Source organism: Dromiciops gliroides, chromosome 3 (assembly GCF_019393635.1).
Source record: "Dromiciops gliroides isolate mDroGli1 chromosome 3, mDroGli1.pri, whole genome shotgun sequence".
In the NCBI taxonomy this organism is placed as follows: Eukaryota; Metazoa; Chordata; class Mammalia; order Microbiotheria; family Microbiotheriidae; genus Dromiciops; species Dromiciops gliroides.
Window position 1 is genome coordinate 97,183,232 of NC_057863.1, and position 18,345 is coordinate 97,201,576.

General features: G+C 38.3%; 1 protein-coding gene across 1 annotated transcript; it reads left to right on the plus strand.

The window, feature by feature from the left end:
- The first annotated feature begins 8,154 nt into the window (after positions 1 to 8,154).
- LOC122747185 (zinc finger CCCH domain-containing protein 8-like) lies at positions 8,155 to 9,297 on the plus strand. The gene has a single exon (XM_043993370.1). The coding sequence runs from the start codon at positions 8,155 to 8,157 to the stop codon at positions 9,295 to 9,297; it is 1,143 nt and encodes a 380-aa protein (XP_043849305.1).
- Positions 9,298 to 18,345: the final 9,048 nt, after the last annotated feature.

Sequence of the window (18,345 nt, forward strand, 5' to 3'; positions counted from 1 at the left end):
AAGAAAAAAGCCAGTTTTCCTGTATTTTAGCAGGCTGGGGGAAGGGAGGCATAATTTACAGTGAGGTTGGAGAGATAGGCTGGAGTCACATTGTGAAGGACTTTAAAATCTGAACAAAAGAGGTTTTGCTTTATCTTAGAGGCAATAGGGAACCACTAGACTTAACCGAGTTAGGGTATTTAAATAGTTCAATCTATGTTTAAGTAAAATCACCTTGAAAATTATGTAGAGGATAGATTGAAGTGGGAAGAGGCTGGTAGCAAGAGACCAGTTAGGATAATAATTTATGTGAGAAGTACCAAATAAATAAATTAAGGTGTGATGATATAAGAGGTGGAGGGAAATAAATGCCAAAGATGTTCTGGAGGTAGAAATGATATATTTTGGCAATAGATGATATAGGTAGGGTGAAGGAGATAAGGAGCTGAGCATAATATCATAGTTACCAATATGGAGGACTGAGGAGACAGTGTTGTTTTTGAAAGACATAAGGAAGTCTAAAGGAGGGAAGAGTTTTGTGAGGATGATAATGAACTATGCTTTGGACTTGATGGATTTGAGCTGGCCCTAAGAAACTGAGTTTGAAATATCTAGGAGAAATGTAAGGTAGGAATAAAGTTCAGGGGAGAAAATGGAGCTGGATACATAGATCTGTGAACCATTTACACAGAAATGAAGGTAGGGGACTTGATTAGATTATTGAGAGAATGTAGAGAGAGAAGAGGGCCTAGGAAGAGTCTAGGGAAACACCCATAATTGTGTGGCATGGCATAGAAATTGAGCAATTGAAGGAGTCTGAGAAGGACTGGTGTGACAGGTAGGAAAATCTGAGAAGAATGATATCATACAAAATCTAGAGAAGAGAGTGTCCAGGAGGCATGACTGTTCAACAGTATTAAATGCAGCAGAGAAATAATGAAGGCTGAGAACTAAAGAAAGTCCATTAACTTTGTCAATTTTGATAATTGCTAAATTTGGAGAAACAAGTTTCACTTGAGTGATGTGGTTGGAAGGAAGATTGTCAGAGGGCAAGGTATGAATAAGAGGAGAAGAGGTCGAGGCAACAAGTGCAGACAGCTTTTTTTTTTCTACAAGTTTGACTAAGAAAAAGGGAGAAATATAGGATGATAGCTTGAGGCCATGATAGGGTCTAGTGACACTTTATTTTAAAGCCATAAAGACTTAGGTATGTTTGAAGGTGGTAGGGAAAAAACCACTAGACAGGTGGAGTTTAATTTAAAGACAAAAACGGGATAATTAAAGGAGTGATTGATAGGACCCAGGGCATATGTAAGATAATGTATAAGAAAACTTGAATGATAGAAATATGATATATGGGGATGACCCTTAAATGCCAAACAGTGAAATTTATATGTGAGCTTGGGGTGATAGGGAGTAGTTGAATTTGATGATGATCTGATTATTCCTGTGCTGTAGGAAAGTCACTTTACCAGATTTGTGTAGGATAGATTGGAGTAGGGAAAAACTGAAGGCAAGGAAACCAAATAGGAGGCTAGTCAAAATATATTCATGTCTTGGTTCTAAATTTCATGACACTATTTTGGAAATAGTGCTAAAAAATGGACCAGAGCACAACTAAATTTTGGTGGTAGAACAGATCAATTATGTATAGCTCAGATATTGTTACCAGAGATTGCAGGCCCAATGGAGGCATAACCATGTAGTACTGTGGGGAACAAACAAACAAAGAAAAAACACATATAAAGCCCCAAATCACTCTGGGAGGTATAAAAAGGGCACAGACTTTGCTTATTCTGTAGTCTTGCCTGGCTCTGCTATGAATTCTCCAAAATTCATGACTGTACAATATTCACATTTTAAAATATGTTTGGTCATTACTGCTAATAGGCTCGCTTCCTATATTATCCATTTAAATAGTCTAAGAAAAATAAGATGCCTACAATTAAATTCACTCTTATTTAATGTTCAAAAAACCCAGTCAGTTCATTAGTCAGCTAATATTTATTAAGCTTTGTGCTGAGTACAGAGGATACAAAGAAAGGCAAAAAAAAAAAAGCTTCTTTTCTCCGAGTTTACAATCTAATGGAGAAGATAACATGAAAAAATACACATACATGTGCACAAAAAAGCTATGCATAATATTAGAGAAGAAAGCCAAACCAAATAATCAAACAAATTTTAAAATTCAGTAAAAAAAAATCCAGTGTTAAGGAGAGGTAATGCTTTAAAAAAATTTTCATCTGAGTATTTTTTGGACTGGGCATGAGGCACTCTGCTAATTTTCATAAAATAGTTTAGGACCAGGAGTATAGGTATATTTGTCTTTTGAGCTGAATGATGTTGACAGTAGCATTATTATGGTCTGTGTCTTTAATTATGTGTAGTTATATTATGAGAAAGTTACTTCAAGCTGTGTCGGTTGGAAGAATATTTCTGCTTCTGAGAAGCATAATTGAGAACAATGCCTTTGGTTGCATTCACACAAAGATAGTAATTATGGTCTTTTTTTTTTCCTTTGTCATGGGTGTTACAGAACTAGGCCTTCTGACATTTTAAAGCTTTAGCATTTAAGTGGGAAGAGGAAGGCAGAAGGGTGACTAGAAGGTAAAGGGTATGCAAACTTATCCAGGATATTCAAAGCAGTTGTGGGAAGTTAATAGAGGGTAAGGATTCTATCTTAAACCTGCACAAATAAAGGTCAAGGCTGGGAAGTAAAAGCTATAATTCATGCAGACTGTATTGTTCACTTACTTATGGCACAGATATTAAGAGAACAGAGTTGGGTTTGCAGAGGTGGTGCATACTACAACAGTTTTCAGGTCCAAAGCTGTGATGATTTTCTGACAGAAAATAGGAACTCACATTTCTGGAGAAGAGAAGGCTGAGAGGATGACTTAATTACTATCTTCAAATACATGAGGGATAGTTATGGTATTTGGATAATGACGGCCAGATGTTCTCTGTTTCCACAGAGGAGAACAAAACAAAAAGAAATTACGAGTGGGGACATACACTTGGAAAAAGGGATGAACTTTCTGACTGAGAAAATGATTAAACATTGAAATAATTTAATTAGGAGAGCTTTGGATTTTCTTATGAAAAAGCTGAGGACTGGATGCAGGAGGCATCTCCTCTATGACATTGCTGTCACATGAAATGTATAAAGTGTCTTTGATGACTGTCCAATTGAGATGATTTCAGTAGTTTTCCTGAAAAGACTTTGCAGGAGTTTTGGCAGAGAAGAAGTTTTAAAGCTTTGGAATCAACAGTCCTGGGTTAAAAATCCTCCTCTTGTTCTATATATATCCTTTTTTTTTTACATTTTCTGGGCCAATGAGGGTTAAGTGACTTGGCCAGGGTCACACAGCTAGTAAGTGTCAAGTGTCTGAGTCTGGATTTGAACTCAGGTCCTCCTGAATCCAGGGCCAGTGCTTTATCTACTGCCCCACCTAGCTGCCCCCTGTTCTCTCTCTCTCTCTCTCTCTCTCTCTCTCTCTCTCTCTCTCTCTCTCTCTCTCTCTCTCTCTCTCTCTCTCTATATATATATATATATATATATATATATATATATACATTCTTGAACAATACACTTCTCTATTTAGTTTTTCTCATCTGTGAAATGGGAATAGTTATATTAGCATTACCTTCCTCAAAAGGTTGTTATAAAGATCAAATGAGATAGTTAACTGTAAGATACTTTGTAAAATGCAATGTTGTCATCATTGTCATTCAGTCATTTCAATTGTGCCTGACTTTTCATGACCCTATCTGGGGTTTTCTTGCCAAAGATACTGGAGCAGTTTGCCTTTTTCTTCACCAGATTATTTTATAGATGAGATAAACAGGGTGAAATGACTTGCCCAGGGTCACACAGCTAGTAAGTTTGTGAAGTCACATTTGAATTTGGGAAGATGAGTCTTCCTTACTCTAGGCCCAGCACTCTATCCCCTGATCCACCTAAATTGTAAAGCTCTCTATAAATACAAGCTATAATTAAGGGGATACACTGTGATTTTTAGAAATTTCATTTCCAATTTAGAAGGCTCTGCTTTACATTCTTCCAAGTAATTTCTCCCAAGTAAATTCTCTTGTCCTTGATACTACCATTGAACAAGATTTATGATATTTACCTGTTGCCCCCAGGAAATCATTATTTAGCAAATTATCAGTTGCCAAATCAATGCCCTAAAGAGGGCTGAGTGCTCTCTACTTATCAATAATAAGAGTAGCTAGCAAAAAGAATAATATGTATACCAATAAAATTGTCTATGCTGTTTTATAGTAAATAAAAATAAAATCTGTTTTCTGGCTTTTGTTTTGTCTTGGTTGAATTATTAGGATACTTTACAGTTGGCAGAATAAAATCACCTAGCCAAAGAAAGGCAATAATAAATGATGGTAAACCTCCTACTGAGAATTGAAAAGATTTCAGGAAGTGCTTGAATGGCTTGAGTTTCTTTAGGAAAGCCTGCTCGACTCTAATAATGCAAAGTAGTCTATGACAAAATGTGTAAAACTTAAGTGCAATTCATCTATCTGGGAAGGTAATGAGAGAAGGAGAAATGAAGACTCCTTTAGCTTCTCAATGTAGGGAGTAAAAGAATGGCACTGCTTTTATTCCAATGAGTTCTAGACTTTAGGTTTTATCTTCAAAGAATCTCAGAGTTGGAAAGGACCTCAAAGGCCACTCAATCCAACAACCTATGTCTGAACAAGAATCTCCTCTAAAATGTACGTGGAAAGTGGTGATCTAATCTTTGCTTAAAGATCTCTAGTCAGTGGGAACCTATTACATCTACAGGGAGCCCATTGTGTTTTTTTATCCTTTCTGTTTAATTAAACTTTGTTTTAAAATTAACAGAAATTGATTTTCTTTTTTTTCTTGCTACTCCTACATTGTTACCAAAAGAAAAAGAAAAAGAAATTCCTTGTAATGAATATGCTAGTCAAATAAAACAAAAACCCTTGTTCGCCATGTTCAAGTATATGTAATATATTCCATATATCTATACAAGTATAATAAATACACTTTTATGAGATGAAATATAAATATATATGTATCACATATATGAGACATGCATGAGGCTTGCATAAGACATATATGTGTATATGTTTACATATATACAAAAGAAACACACATGGCATTATTTACTAAATTAACAGTTGCCAAATTGATGCCCTATACCACCTGAGTGTTTTCTACTTATCATTAATAGTACTATCTAGGAAAAAAGGATAACATGTATACTGATGGAATTATATGTATATATGGTTGCATAGATCCCTTTCATACACTCATACATACAATATGTGTGTATATATATATATATATGTATGTATATAAATGAAGTTATAAATATACACACAAATGCACATTCATATCCTTCTAGACCCTAGATTAATCACCTCTCTTAAGAGGTAGATAGTATATCTAAACAGGAGGCCTCTGCAATCATAGATTTTCATGTATTGATCATAGTTCTTACAATTTTCAAAGTTGTTTGTCTTTTCTGAGTCATTATTATATAAATTGTTCCTCTGATTCTGCTTACTCTAATATGTATCAGTGCATATAAAGTTTTTTATATCTCTCTAAAATCATCTCTTTTCTCATTTCTTAACAGCATAACAATATGCTGTAAGGGCCAAATTTAGTATGGGAAGAGTTAATTGGGTGGCTCGCCTTAATATTGGGTGAGAAAAGAAACAGCCTCTTTCAAAAACAAAACAGGTTTAATAATAGGAACAAGTTTAAAACAATATCCGAATCACACAAGAAACAATGTAAAAATCTCTGGGGGTTAAAAGGCCCCAGGTACCTGAACCTGCCTCCAGCCCAGCTGGCCCCAAAGACCTAGCTTTGCCTCAAAAACAAAACACAAACTCACCAAAACCTGAAATCTGTAGCTCTAAGGAGAATTAGCTTGCAGTCTCTTCTGCTTTTGTCAGAAGGTCAAACACCAGCAGCTCCTCCAATTGTCTGCCTTCCTTCCCCGTTTTCCTCAAAACCCTCTCTAACTGCCTTTTTCCCTAACTCCCTCTAAGTGAAACTAACTGTATCTAACTTACTTTTCCACAGGAAGGGGAGGGGTGGTTCTTAGCCATGCTGAGTCTGTGATTGGCTCAGCACACCCATATGGGCTGTCCTCATTATAATCTAGCCAGACCCACTGCGTGGGAAAGCTAAAAGAGGAGGCATAGTTACTTAGTTTCAATAAATGCTCCCTGTGGTCAGAGTTCCTCTTGTTTGTTTAATCATCTCCCAAAGTACACACCCATCCTCTCTTAGGTTTTTAAGCTTGCAGTTTTTCAGTCTGACCATAATAAAGCAAAGATAGGGTTATGAATTGTGTGATGAACAATGGGGATAGACTTGGCTCTTCTCAGCAGTGCAACAATACAAAACAGTTTCAAAGAACTTGTGATAGAAAATATTCTCAACATCCAGAAAAAAGAATTGAATTATGAATGCAGATTGAATCATACTGTTTCTACCTTTGGACTGTTTTTTAAAATTTTTCTTCTTGTTTGAGGTTTTTCCTTTGTGCTCTGATTCTTCTTTCACAAGATGACTAATGTAGAAATATGTTTTATGTGGCTGTACACATACAACCTTTATCAGACTGATTTCTGTCTTGGGGAGGAGGGAGGGAAGGGAGGGGGAAAAGAAAATAAAAATTTGGAACTAAAAATCCAGTGTAAACAAATGTTGAAAACTATTCTTATATGTAATATGTAACTGGAAAATAATAAAATAAAATAGACGGGAAAAAAAATAGGGTTGTGAAAACCCCAAATCACAATTAATTCCTTACATTGCCATAATATTCATATGTTGTCATGTGTTTAGTCATTCCCCAATACAGTTTTTAATAGTTCTCATTGTTAGAAGGTTTTCCTTCCCTGTATCTTAAATTTTACACTTACTGTTTCCACTTTTTGAGCATATTTGAATGTAGCTTTCATGATCTCTTATGTTTATAATTAAACACATTGTCTACCCACTGAAAAAAGAAGCTCAACAAGTGCTTTTTTTTTTTTTTCTGGACTCAATATTCCCATTTCCTTCAACTATTATTCATGAGGATCTTCTCCAACATCTTCATGGTTCAAATGAAGTAACTGTGGCCCAGAAAGCTTAAGCAATTTGTCCTTTGTCACAAAGGTAATAAAATGGTAGTTTTTGTTACATTGAAAAAAAGGAACTGAGCAGTATCCAGACAAATGATTCATTTAGAATTACATGAGATGCAAAAATCAAACAAACAAAAAATCCCCAACAGGTCCAAGGCTCTTGGTAGCTGAGAACCCAGAACTTTGAATTTAGTCCAGGTAATATGCCATTTGGAGAGAATGAAAACTATGACAAAAGGGTTAATACACCTGATTTCTTATTGGGAGGAGGATTGGAAGACAATAAGGTAAGAATGAGCTTTAGCTGGAGGGGATTGGGAGACAATCAGGAGACACTGAAGAAAGAAGGAACAAGGTGTTGTTTTGTGACAATATTCAACTTGGGTGACTCTTGGGAGAGAGGAATAATATAGTAACTTCTCCAGACAGATGACTTTGAGACAATTTCACAAAATGGCAGATAAAGGAAATGCAGTCACTGATGCTATTTCATTATTATAGTTCTAATCCTAATTTTGTATGATTTCTATGATCTTGTGCACATCTCCTAACCTTTCTAGACTTTAGTAATGTTATTTGTAAAATGTGAATAAGTGATTTCTAATATCTTTCTAGCTCTAAATCAATGATCTTGAGGGCCTTCATCAGCCCACTTGCCTTTTACTTGGATGCCTTTCAGATTATCAATGGCATGCCTGAAATGTGCCTCCTAGACTTGAACAAAATATTCAAATAATATATGAATTTACAAATATTCATATATTTACCTATTGTGTTCCCCTGATCAAATGTGAGCTCTCTTTCCTTTTTGCTTTTGTATGCCCATTTAAGCACAATAATTAACACATAGAAATGCTTTTTGGGGTGCGTCAGAGCGTGACCTCGCCAGACGTGAGGTGCCGGTGTGCGCCTCTGTGCTGAGGTCACAGGCAGGTGGCACTAGTATAACTCCTGCAGCCGCGGAGGCTCAACTGCGGAGCTCAGCGGGAAGCCGCCTCCCCTTGGACCCTGGAAAAAGCCTTGCAGGAGACCCGCAGCATGTCCTCCATACTGTGCCCAGCTGATCTGGTGCCCTTTGAAGATCTCTTCTCCAGACCCCCGAATCCCCTGCTGGGCGCCTCGGACCAGGAGGGCTGGGGGAGGCTAAGCCGGCCGGGGGCGAGTCCTGGGCTGGCCCCTCCAGGGTCTCCCCCCAGCCCCTGTGGCTTGGGGGGTGCGCTCTGCGAGCCTTTTAGCTACCCGGAGCCTGCCATCCCCGGGGACCGGGAGGCCACAGAGAGACTGCGCTTGGGGGGCTCCCCCTGCTGTGATTTTGGCGACCTGTTTTGCAAACCACTTAATCCCATGCTCTCCCTCAGTGTGGCCTGCCAGCCTCCAGTCCCCGTGGTCCCGGTGCTGGCTCCAGCCTCACCGACCCCCAGGCCTGCTCTGGTGCCAAGGCCCGGGGCCGCAAGCCCGGGTGGGGTCTCCTGCGGTCCCGGGCCCGGTGAAGCCAGGCCCAGGAAGCGTGGCAGCCGGGGCAAGAAGAAGAGCAAGGAGGCTGGTGGCTCGGCGGCCAAGGGGAAGAAGCAGCCCCAGGAGGAGGACTTTGCCGAGCTTCTGGAGCAGTACAGACGTGAGCGGGAGGCCCTCACAGCGGCCCCGGTGCCCCCGGCGCCCCCGCCCTCTGAAGGCAGGGCCAAGAAAGGAGCCAAGCGCGGTGCAAGGGCTGCCAAGAAAAAGAAGCAGCCAGGGCCCGTGAGGTCCACGGGTCCCGGGCGCCCGGCGGTCCCTCCCGCGGCCCAGGAACCGCCGCTGGTGAGCCAGGAGTTCATCGAGAAGAACACCGTGACCCTGGGCTCGCAGAGGGTGTGCAAGTACTTCCTGGCTGGGCGCTGCGTCCGAGGAGAGCAATGCCGGCTGGACCATGCGGCCCAGGGCCTCAAGTTCCAGCAGCTCTGCAAGTTCTACGTGCAGGGCTACTGCATGCGAGGCGAGCTCTGCCGCTTCCTGCACCAGGAGTTCCCCTGCAAGTTCTTCCACACTGGGGCCAAGTGCTACCAGGGGGACCATTGTGGCTTCTCTCACGCGCCCCTGACGCCGGAGACGGAGGGTCTCCTGCAGGCTGCCCTGGCCGGCACTGCTCTCCGCGGACACAGTGCCCAGCCCCGGCTCCTTACTGACCAGGCAGCTACTGACTAGGCAGCTCCGGCCCTGGCTACCTCCTGACCAGGCAGCTCTGGCCCCAGCTCTCTCCTGGCTGGGCCCAGGACACACCGAAGGCCAGCCCCTTCTGGTTTCTGTGAAAAGGCCTCAAACCTGGACCCTTGAGATTTGTAGAAACTGTTCAGCCAGGTAGGGATTGGGGGGATTTCCAGGTGACCTCTGGCTAGCGTTATTGTTGCTGAGTCATATTAAAAAGTTCTGAGGTTTAGGGGAAAATGCTTTTTTGATTAATTCATTAATGTGGTCTAACGGACAGGGAAAAACACTACTATTTCCTTTCTAGAACATTATGTCTTTTGATGAAGTCTATTATGACACTTGCTTTTGGGGACACTTTATTATGTAATGACTGAAATGAGGCCACCTGCTGGAGACTTACTGCAGAAAAGTCCCACCATGAGGAGAAGGCCTCTGAGGGCAAGGCCATGTGACTTTAGCTTGTGGGAGGAAGAGTGGGTGTGGCTGGTGCTCTCACTTTTACCTCAGGACTGCCATGGAGAAGGGAGCTAGCTATGCGCTCTCCCTTTAATAGATAAATGAATCTAGGCCTTTCTCTTTCTTTTCACCAAATTCTTATTCTCCTTAATAAATGCTTAAAAGTCTAACTCTTGCTGAAGCGTATAATTTATTGGCAACCACTCGTTAGATATTTTAGACAGACTAGCTAGAATTTTAGCCCCTTACAATTACATTGGTGTGTCATACTGAGGCATATGAAAAAGGAGTATGACAAAGCTATATATTGTCACCTTATTTATTTAGCTGAAATACAGAATACATCATGCAAAATAGTAGGCTGGATAAACCAAAAGCTGGAAATAAGTTTGTTGGGTGAAATATCAGCAATTTCAGCTATGCAGATGATACCACTCTGATGGCAGAAAGTGAAGAGGAATTAAAGAGCCTCTTGATGAGAGTGAAAGAAGAAAGTGTAAAAACTGGCTTGAAACTTAGCATCAAAACAACTTAGATCTTGGCAACTGGTCCCATCACTTCCTAGCAAATAGAGGAGAAGAAATGGAAGCAATATCAAATTTTATAATTTTGGATTCAAAGATTACTGCAGAGAGCAACTTTTGCTTCTTGGCTTGCATACAGATTCCTTAGGAAACAAGTACTCTGGTACTCTGATATCTTTTAGAACTTGTGACATTTTTGTTGTGATGCACACAGTCAAAAACTCTGGTGTAGTCAGTGAAGCAAAAGTGGGTTTTTTTTTTTTTTCTGGAACTCCCTTACTTTCTCCATAATCTATCAAATGTTGGCAATTTGGTCTCTATTTCCTCTACTTTTCCAAAAATGAGCCTGCTCTTGTGCTATTTCTCAGTTTACATATTGCTGAAACCTAGCTTAAAGAATCTTAAGCATAACCTTGCTATAGTGTGAATGAATGCAATTTTTTGTTAATTTGAACATAACTGGGCATTGACCTTCTTAGGATTGGGAAATAAACTTATCTTTAGCTATTCTTCCTCCAACATATACTTGTAAAGCTGACTTTTTGAACCCACATTATGGATTTTTCATTTAAATTTCATCTTAGGTCTAGCATTGCACCTTGTTAGAAACTTTTTTGATCCTGACTCTGACATCCACTGTTTTTACTATCTCTGACAGTTTCATGACATTCAAAAATTTTATACATATCGTATTTAGATCTTAAACCCAGTCATTGATAAAAATGCTAAACAAAAAGAGTCAAGCATAGATCTTTTTTTTTTTTGGTGAGGCAATTGGGGTTAAGTGACTTGCCCAGGGTCACACAACTACTAAGTGTTAAGTGTCGGAGGCTGGATTTGAACTCAGGTACTCCTGAATCCAGGGCCAGTGCCTTATCCACTGCGCCAGCTAGCTGCCCCAAGCATTGATCTTTGTGGCAATCTAATAGAGACTCCCTTTCAAGGTGAAATTGAAACATTAATGACTTTTTTTTTTTTGTGAGGCAATTGGGGTTGAGTGACTTGCCCAGGGTCACACAGCTAGTAAGTGTTAAGTGTCTGAGGGTGGATTTGAACTCAGGTTCTCCTGAATCCAGGGCTGGTGCTCTATCCACTGTGCCACCTAGCTACCCCCTCATTAATGACTTTTTTAGCCCATCTATTTAACAAGTTCAAAATTCACCTGATTATCATCAATACCATATCTCCCAATCTTTTTCATAAAAACTGAATAAGAGATTTATCAAATGTTTTGTCAAAATATAGTAAAATTATATATATATATATATGTATTTATATGTATATACATATTCATCCATATATATACATATTATTACTCTTATCAACCGTTCTAATAACCATCTCAAGAAAAGGGGTGGGGGAAGTTTAATCTGTAATAATTTGCTCTTGAGAGATTTATACTTACTTTGTACTCACCACTTCATTTTTTAAATGTTTTTTAATCATACCTATAATAATATGTTCTAGGACTATTCCAGGAATCCAAAACAAGCTCACTGGTCTAATGTTCAAAGACTCAATTATTTTCTCTTTTTATAGAAAATTGGGATAGGTCTGCTTTTTTGGTCCTATAGTAACTCTCTCATTCTCCACAATTTTTCAAAGATGAAGAGCAGTTGCTCATCAATTACATATACCTATTTTTCAGTTTTGTAACTCTCCATTTTTTTCTTGTTTTATAACTCAGTCAGGACTTCTGCCTTGCATTCATAAAGGGCAGCTTGTCTTCTATTACTCTCTTCCTAGTTTTGTGTATCAGGTCCCTGTCAGCCAATTTTATTTCACCTTTCCTAAATGAAAAATCATTCTCCTTAGGAGAAAAATGAAACAAAACAAAACTAGTCCTTTCTAAGTAAGAGTTAGGAATTCTTGCCCTCTCTCTACTGTCATTTATCACTGTCCCATTTACCCCAGGCTTGCTCTTTTTTTCCCTTTACATCCCTGCCCCGCAGTATAGCTAATGTATTTTTTTGTGCTTGGCTTTACTTATCAACCTCTGATTATTCTAAACTTTTACACTCCTGACAACATTCTTAAAGAACTGTGATATGATTTTATTCATTCACTTTTACTTCCCCTTGCTTCCGTCTTCTATCTATCTATCTATCTATCTATCTATCTATCTATCTATCTATCTGTCTTATCCATCTTTCTATCTTTAAAATTTCTGTTGGTTGGTGAGTCCTGTGTCCATCAATATAGGTATATTAATGCAATCTTGCTTTTTCCTCCTTCTTAAAATTATTTCTCTCGACTCAATTTTCTCTACTCAAAATAACAATTGCTGGTCTTTACTTACCCCCTATGCCTGTATGGAATTAATTGTGATTTGGGGTTTTCATAACCCTATCTTTGCTTCATTATGGTCAGACTAAAAAAAAAAATTTAAGCATAAAAGCCTAAGAGAAGATGGGTGTATACTTTGGGAGATAATTGAACAAACAAGAGGAACTCTGACCACAGGGAACATTTATTGAAACTCAGTAACTGTCTCCCTTAATAGCTCTCCCAAACCCACATAGGTCTGGACCGATTATAATGGGGACAGCCCATGTGGGTGTGCTGAGCCAATTAGAGACTCAGTATAACTAAGAACTGCCTCTTCCTGTGGGAGAGAGAGTTAGAGGCAGAGGGAGAGGGGACTTTTTTCTGAGGAGAGTTTTTCCTGAGAGAAACAGGGAAGGAAGGTAGACATTTAGAGGAGCTGTTGGTGTTTGATCTTCAAACCAAAACAGAAGAGACTGCATGCTAATTCTCCTTAGAGCTACAGTTTTTGGGTGGTGGTAAGTTTGTGTTTTTAAGGCAAAGCTAGCTCTTTGGAGCTGGCTGGGCTGGAGGCAGGTTAGGGGTGCCTGGGGCCTTTTTACCCCAACATTGTTCCTAGTACTATTAATCTCACTTGTGTTTTAAATTTGTTCCCATTAATCAGGCCACCCAATTAACTCTTCCCATACTAAATTTGGCCCTTACATGCCAACCAAATTTTCCATTACTTCCAACCCAGAAATCAGTTCTTCCATGTTGGTTAGAATCAGATCTAGCATAGAAGTTCCCATCTTTGTTTTTTTTTCCATCTTTTTGCACAGTGCCTAGATATAATAAACATTTAAGATATTTATTAAATTCATTCCTTGTAGTTTGTTGATGAAATTTTCATTTAGACATATAAGGATATTATTAACTGTTCTTATTGTAGGGAAAGATATCTAGTTGAAATCTCAATATTTGATTTTAAGTCCTTAATCATAACTATGTGCTCATGATTTATTTTAACACTTTCATGTACTTTCACTCTCCTCTGTGCACTTACACTTTTGTTTTGTCCTATATTTTTAATGATTGAGTTTTTCAAAGACTTAAAGCTATTAGAATATAAGTAAACTCTTCCTTGATACTCTATGGCTATAGGACATAATTGTAATAATTACCTGTGTCTTTGAACTTCTAAAAAATAAAGATGGCAAAAATGGAGAACTAGCATATGTTGAATGACGCAGCTTACTGGGCAGTTTTATCAATCTCTGTCCTAGAAAATAGGAGGCATCTTGGTTCATAGCCCGAAGCTGTTTCCTGTATCACAATGGATGAAAGAAGGTCTAAAATTCTGTTTTTATTTACCTTTTCCTCCATAGTGCCAGTAGCCTCCTGCCTACTCAATACATATTGTTAGCTCATAATTATTTTACCTGAGAAAGTTGTGCTGGTAAGATTGAACATGTCCCAGAGGTATTTTCACATTTAGTATACTGGTATAATGGAGAGAAAACAGGAATGGAAGTTGGCAGACCTAACGTCTAGTCTCTGTTCTGTAGTACTCTGTGACACTGGACAAGTAACTTCAACCTCAGGAAAATGAGAGTGACCCCCTAGAGAGGTTGGCTTCCATTATTAAGACCCCAAACCCCACACATGAATATGCATTTTAATATTGAATGAAGTAGATGATTATCAGAAATCCCAATAATCCTAGCGACTAAGGAATCTCTAAAGAGTCTTCTGGCTCTAAAATCCAACATTTTTCTAACTACCAAAATGTCCTTGAGGAAATTTTTTTTTAAATAGTAGGGAGAAAAAATATTTTCTTTAATACTTCTGAATACCTTATAATGCTGTTTTTGAGGGTCCCCCTATTATAAGAACTGCAGTTTCATATAATCATGGAATGTTGTTTGTTAATTATAAAATCCCAAGAGCTGAATAACCAAGGGAAGTCAGTTAACTTCTTTGTAATTCAGGCAACTCTCTGAGGTAATGATTTACAAGCAGTCAATTTGCATTGATGAAGAGAACTACCATATTGAATCACACGAAAAATTTTGCATTCAGACCAAAATGATCCAAATAGATACACAGTACTTTAATATAAGGAAGTTGTGGAGTCATTGTTGTTGTGGAGGTATAGGCAGTTAGGGGGATAAGAAAAGGCTTCCTATGAAAGTTAATACTTATGCTATACTTTGGAGGAAGGCAGGGATCCCATGAATCAAAGATGAGGGAGCCATGCATGTGGATAAAAGGAAGGACTTAGTGCAACGACTTAGGGATTGAAGAGGGTGTATGTGTCAAGAGTTAAGAAAAGGGACAAATAGGTCAATTAGAAATAATAAGTCAATTTGGCTTGATCATAGAATGTGGGAGGGGAAGGAATAACGTATGAGGATGAAAATTAAGTTGGAATCCGGGTATGAAGAACTTTACAAGGTAAAGAGAGTAGTTTATAATTTATCCTAGAAGAAATAGGAAACTACTGGAATTGATTGATATGACCACATCTTTACTTATGAAGCATAACTTTGGTGGCAGTGTGTAAGATGAATGAGAGTGGGGAAATAATTGAGTCAGGGATACCATTTAGGAAGAGTGTATGAACTAAAGTGGTAGCTACATAAGGAGAAAAGAGAAAAGAAGCAAGAAATGTTGTGGAAATTAAAAAAAAAAACAAGTCTTGCAACTTATTGGATATATAGGGTAAAGGACAGTGAAGAGTTGAAGATAATATGATAGACTGAAAGGGTAGTGGTGTTCTTCTATAACAGAAATAGTAATAGAGGTGTTTAGAAGAGAGGAAGGTTTGGGAAAAAAGATAATGGGTATAATTTTGGACATGTTAAATTTAAGATGTCTCTAAATCATTCAATTTGAAATTTCAATTAATGATGGGGAAAGCCTGGGGTTGAATAAATAGATCTGAGAATCCTTTGCATAAAGATGATTATTAAACCCATGGGGGCGGCTAGATGGCGCAGTGGATGGAGCACTGGCCCTGGATTCAGGAATACCTGAGTTCAGATCTGGCCTCAGACACTTGACACTTACTAGCTGTGTGACCCTGGGCAAGTCACTTAACCCCAATTGCCTTACTAAAAAAAACAAAACAAAAACACAAAACAAAAAATAACCATGGGAGTTGATGAGATGATCAAGAGAATGAGGGTAGCAGGGGATGTCCTAGGACAAAGCTTTAGGGATGGCCTACAGATAGAGACCTTCATCATACTGATGATCAACCTATAAAAGAAATGGAGGAGTAAGCAAAAATAAGAAAAATCAGGGGAGAGAAATATCATGAAAACTGAGAGAAGAGAAAGTATCCTGAAGGAGAGTGTGATCAACATTGATAAATGTAGCAATGTTAAGAAGTATGAGGCCAGGGAGCAGCTAGGTGGCACAGTGGATAAAGCACTGGCCCTGGATTCAGGAGGACCTGAGTTCAAATGCGACCTCAGACACTTGACACTTACTAGCTGTGTGACCTTGGGCAAGTCACTTTACCCCCATTGCCCCACAAAAAAAATAAAAAAGTATGAGGCCTGAGAAAAGGTCATCCAATTCAGCAATTAAGAGATCCTTGGAAACTTGTAGAACATAGTTTGCATTGTGTGATGAGGCTATAGACTGCAGAGTTGTGGAGAGAATTCATGGAGAGGAAGCAGAGATAGCAAGCATAGCAGCTATTTCAAGGTGTTTGAGAAAGACAGGGAAAGATTTGGCATGATAATTTGAGAGAATGAAAAGGTCTAATGAAGGGTTTTTAAAGATAGAGGACACAAGTATATTTATAGGTGGTAGGGAAGGAATCATTATATAAGAAGAGGTTGGAGTTTCAAGAAATAGGGGACTTTTGGTGCAAATGCTTCAGAGTGCTAAAAATGCTAACATTTTACTAGCTTCCTCTTAGATTCAAACCTCTTCCTCTTCCTCTTTTTCTTCTTCTTCTTCTTCTTCTTCTTCTTCTTCTTCTTCTTCTTCTTCTTCTTCTTCTTCTTCTTCTTTCAGGGCAATTAGGGGTTAAGTAAGTTGCCCAGGGTCACATAGCTAGTAAGTGTCAGAGGCCAGATTTGAATTCAGATCTTCCTGAATCCAGGGCTGGTGCTTTATCCACTGTGCCACCTAGCTGCCCCTTGATCTCATCCTTCTTGACAGAAAGTACTACATATTTATAACCAAGAGATGAAAATACCATTAATTCCTCCAAACAGATGGTAATTACATTTTTGTATATTTATATAAAGTGTTCACAGCTTTTATCATAAATATGCACATATATTATTGTATGAACTTAAAAGAAAACTATACATTGAGGAGAAAAAAGGGGCTATGACCTCAGGTTTCAGAAGCAAATTATTGTTGATTTGTTAATTATTGAAAAAAACCCCAAACACCTGACAAGGCCTTAATATTTACACTGCTTTTATTGATTGTTGCAAAGCCCTTGACTCAGTTCCACATTCATGGCTTCTTCATATACTGAAAAGTTACATACTATACATAAGCATAGTGGAAATACTAGATTATTTGATGTCTACATAGAAAACCTTTCTCTCTTTAAAACATGCCATAACACATCAATGTCAAGAACAATTGAGATAAATGTGTCATTTTTGTGGGAGAAAGTTTAAGCCCATTATGGTTCTTTCTAGCCTTCCATCCATTATCCTTTCTTTTAAATAGACTTTAAAAAGTGAAACTGAACCATCTTATTAATAACTTGATGTTCACAGTTAATATCTGTCTTAAACAATATCCATATTAAATAACTGTCATCATGCTGATTCTTTTTTATAATGATATCAAAATGTCATTTGGACTTAGTAACTGTTAAATTTTTACCATAAGCCATATAGACACTTGAGGTTTTAATATTTGATCCAATCAAAACTTATAAATATCTTGGTTTTCTCCTGGCAAGAGAGATTGAAATAGTATTATTAAAGAGAAGGTTATGCCTGAATGTGTTAAAATTGGAATCCTGAAATTAAAGCTTAGCAGGAAAAATGCTTCTAAAGCAATTAACATCTGTGTAACACCAGTCTTGCTGGATACTTTCAGTACTCTACAGTATAACATAACATATTTGGAAATTAACCTAACAAAAATATATATCTTAATGAAATACAGAACACATCACTACAAGATCCTTAAGAAAGATTAATGATTTCTCAAGAAAAGAGTTGAAGAAGATTGATAGACATTTTCAAAAACATGATAAGAGGTAAAAAATCTATAGAACTACTGTCGGAACAAACAAGCATCATTCCCCTGGACAAAAGTAAGGACTGATGTTGGAAGACATCTGATATTTTGAATGGAATTGAATATGGCTTACCTGAGGCAACTACATGGCACAATGGATAGAACTTTGGACTTGGAGTCAGGAGGATCTAAGTTCAAATTCAGCCTCTGACATTTACTAGTTTTATGACCCTGAGCACATCACTTAACCCTGTTTGCTTCAGTTTCCTTACTCATAAAATGAGCTCGAAAAGATAATGGCATACCATTCCAGTGTCTTTATCAAGAAAACCCCAAATGATGTCCAAAAACTTCATACAGTTTTGAAGCAAAATGGGTGAGCCAATATTTGAATCACAAGGCCCTTTATGTGTAATAAATACATCAACTTAGCCAACAATATATCCAGAAATAGATGTCAAACAAATAGCAAAATAGTGTGACTCTGATAATGTAAATGGAAGAGTTGATATTAATAATACAGGACCAGATCACTGCTACCAGAAAATGCAGAATGGTTATTCTGAAGGAGTCCAGACTTAATGAAGAATGG

What these genes read in the sequence shown, in the direction of transcription:
- LOC122747185 (XM_043993370.1), top strand. Translation starts at nt 8,155, where the DNA reads ATGTCCTCCATACTGTGCCCAGCTGATCTGGTGCCCTTTGAAGATCTC.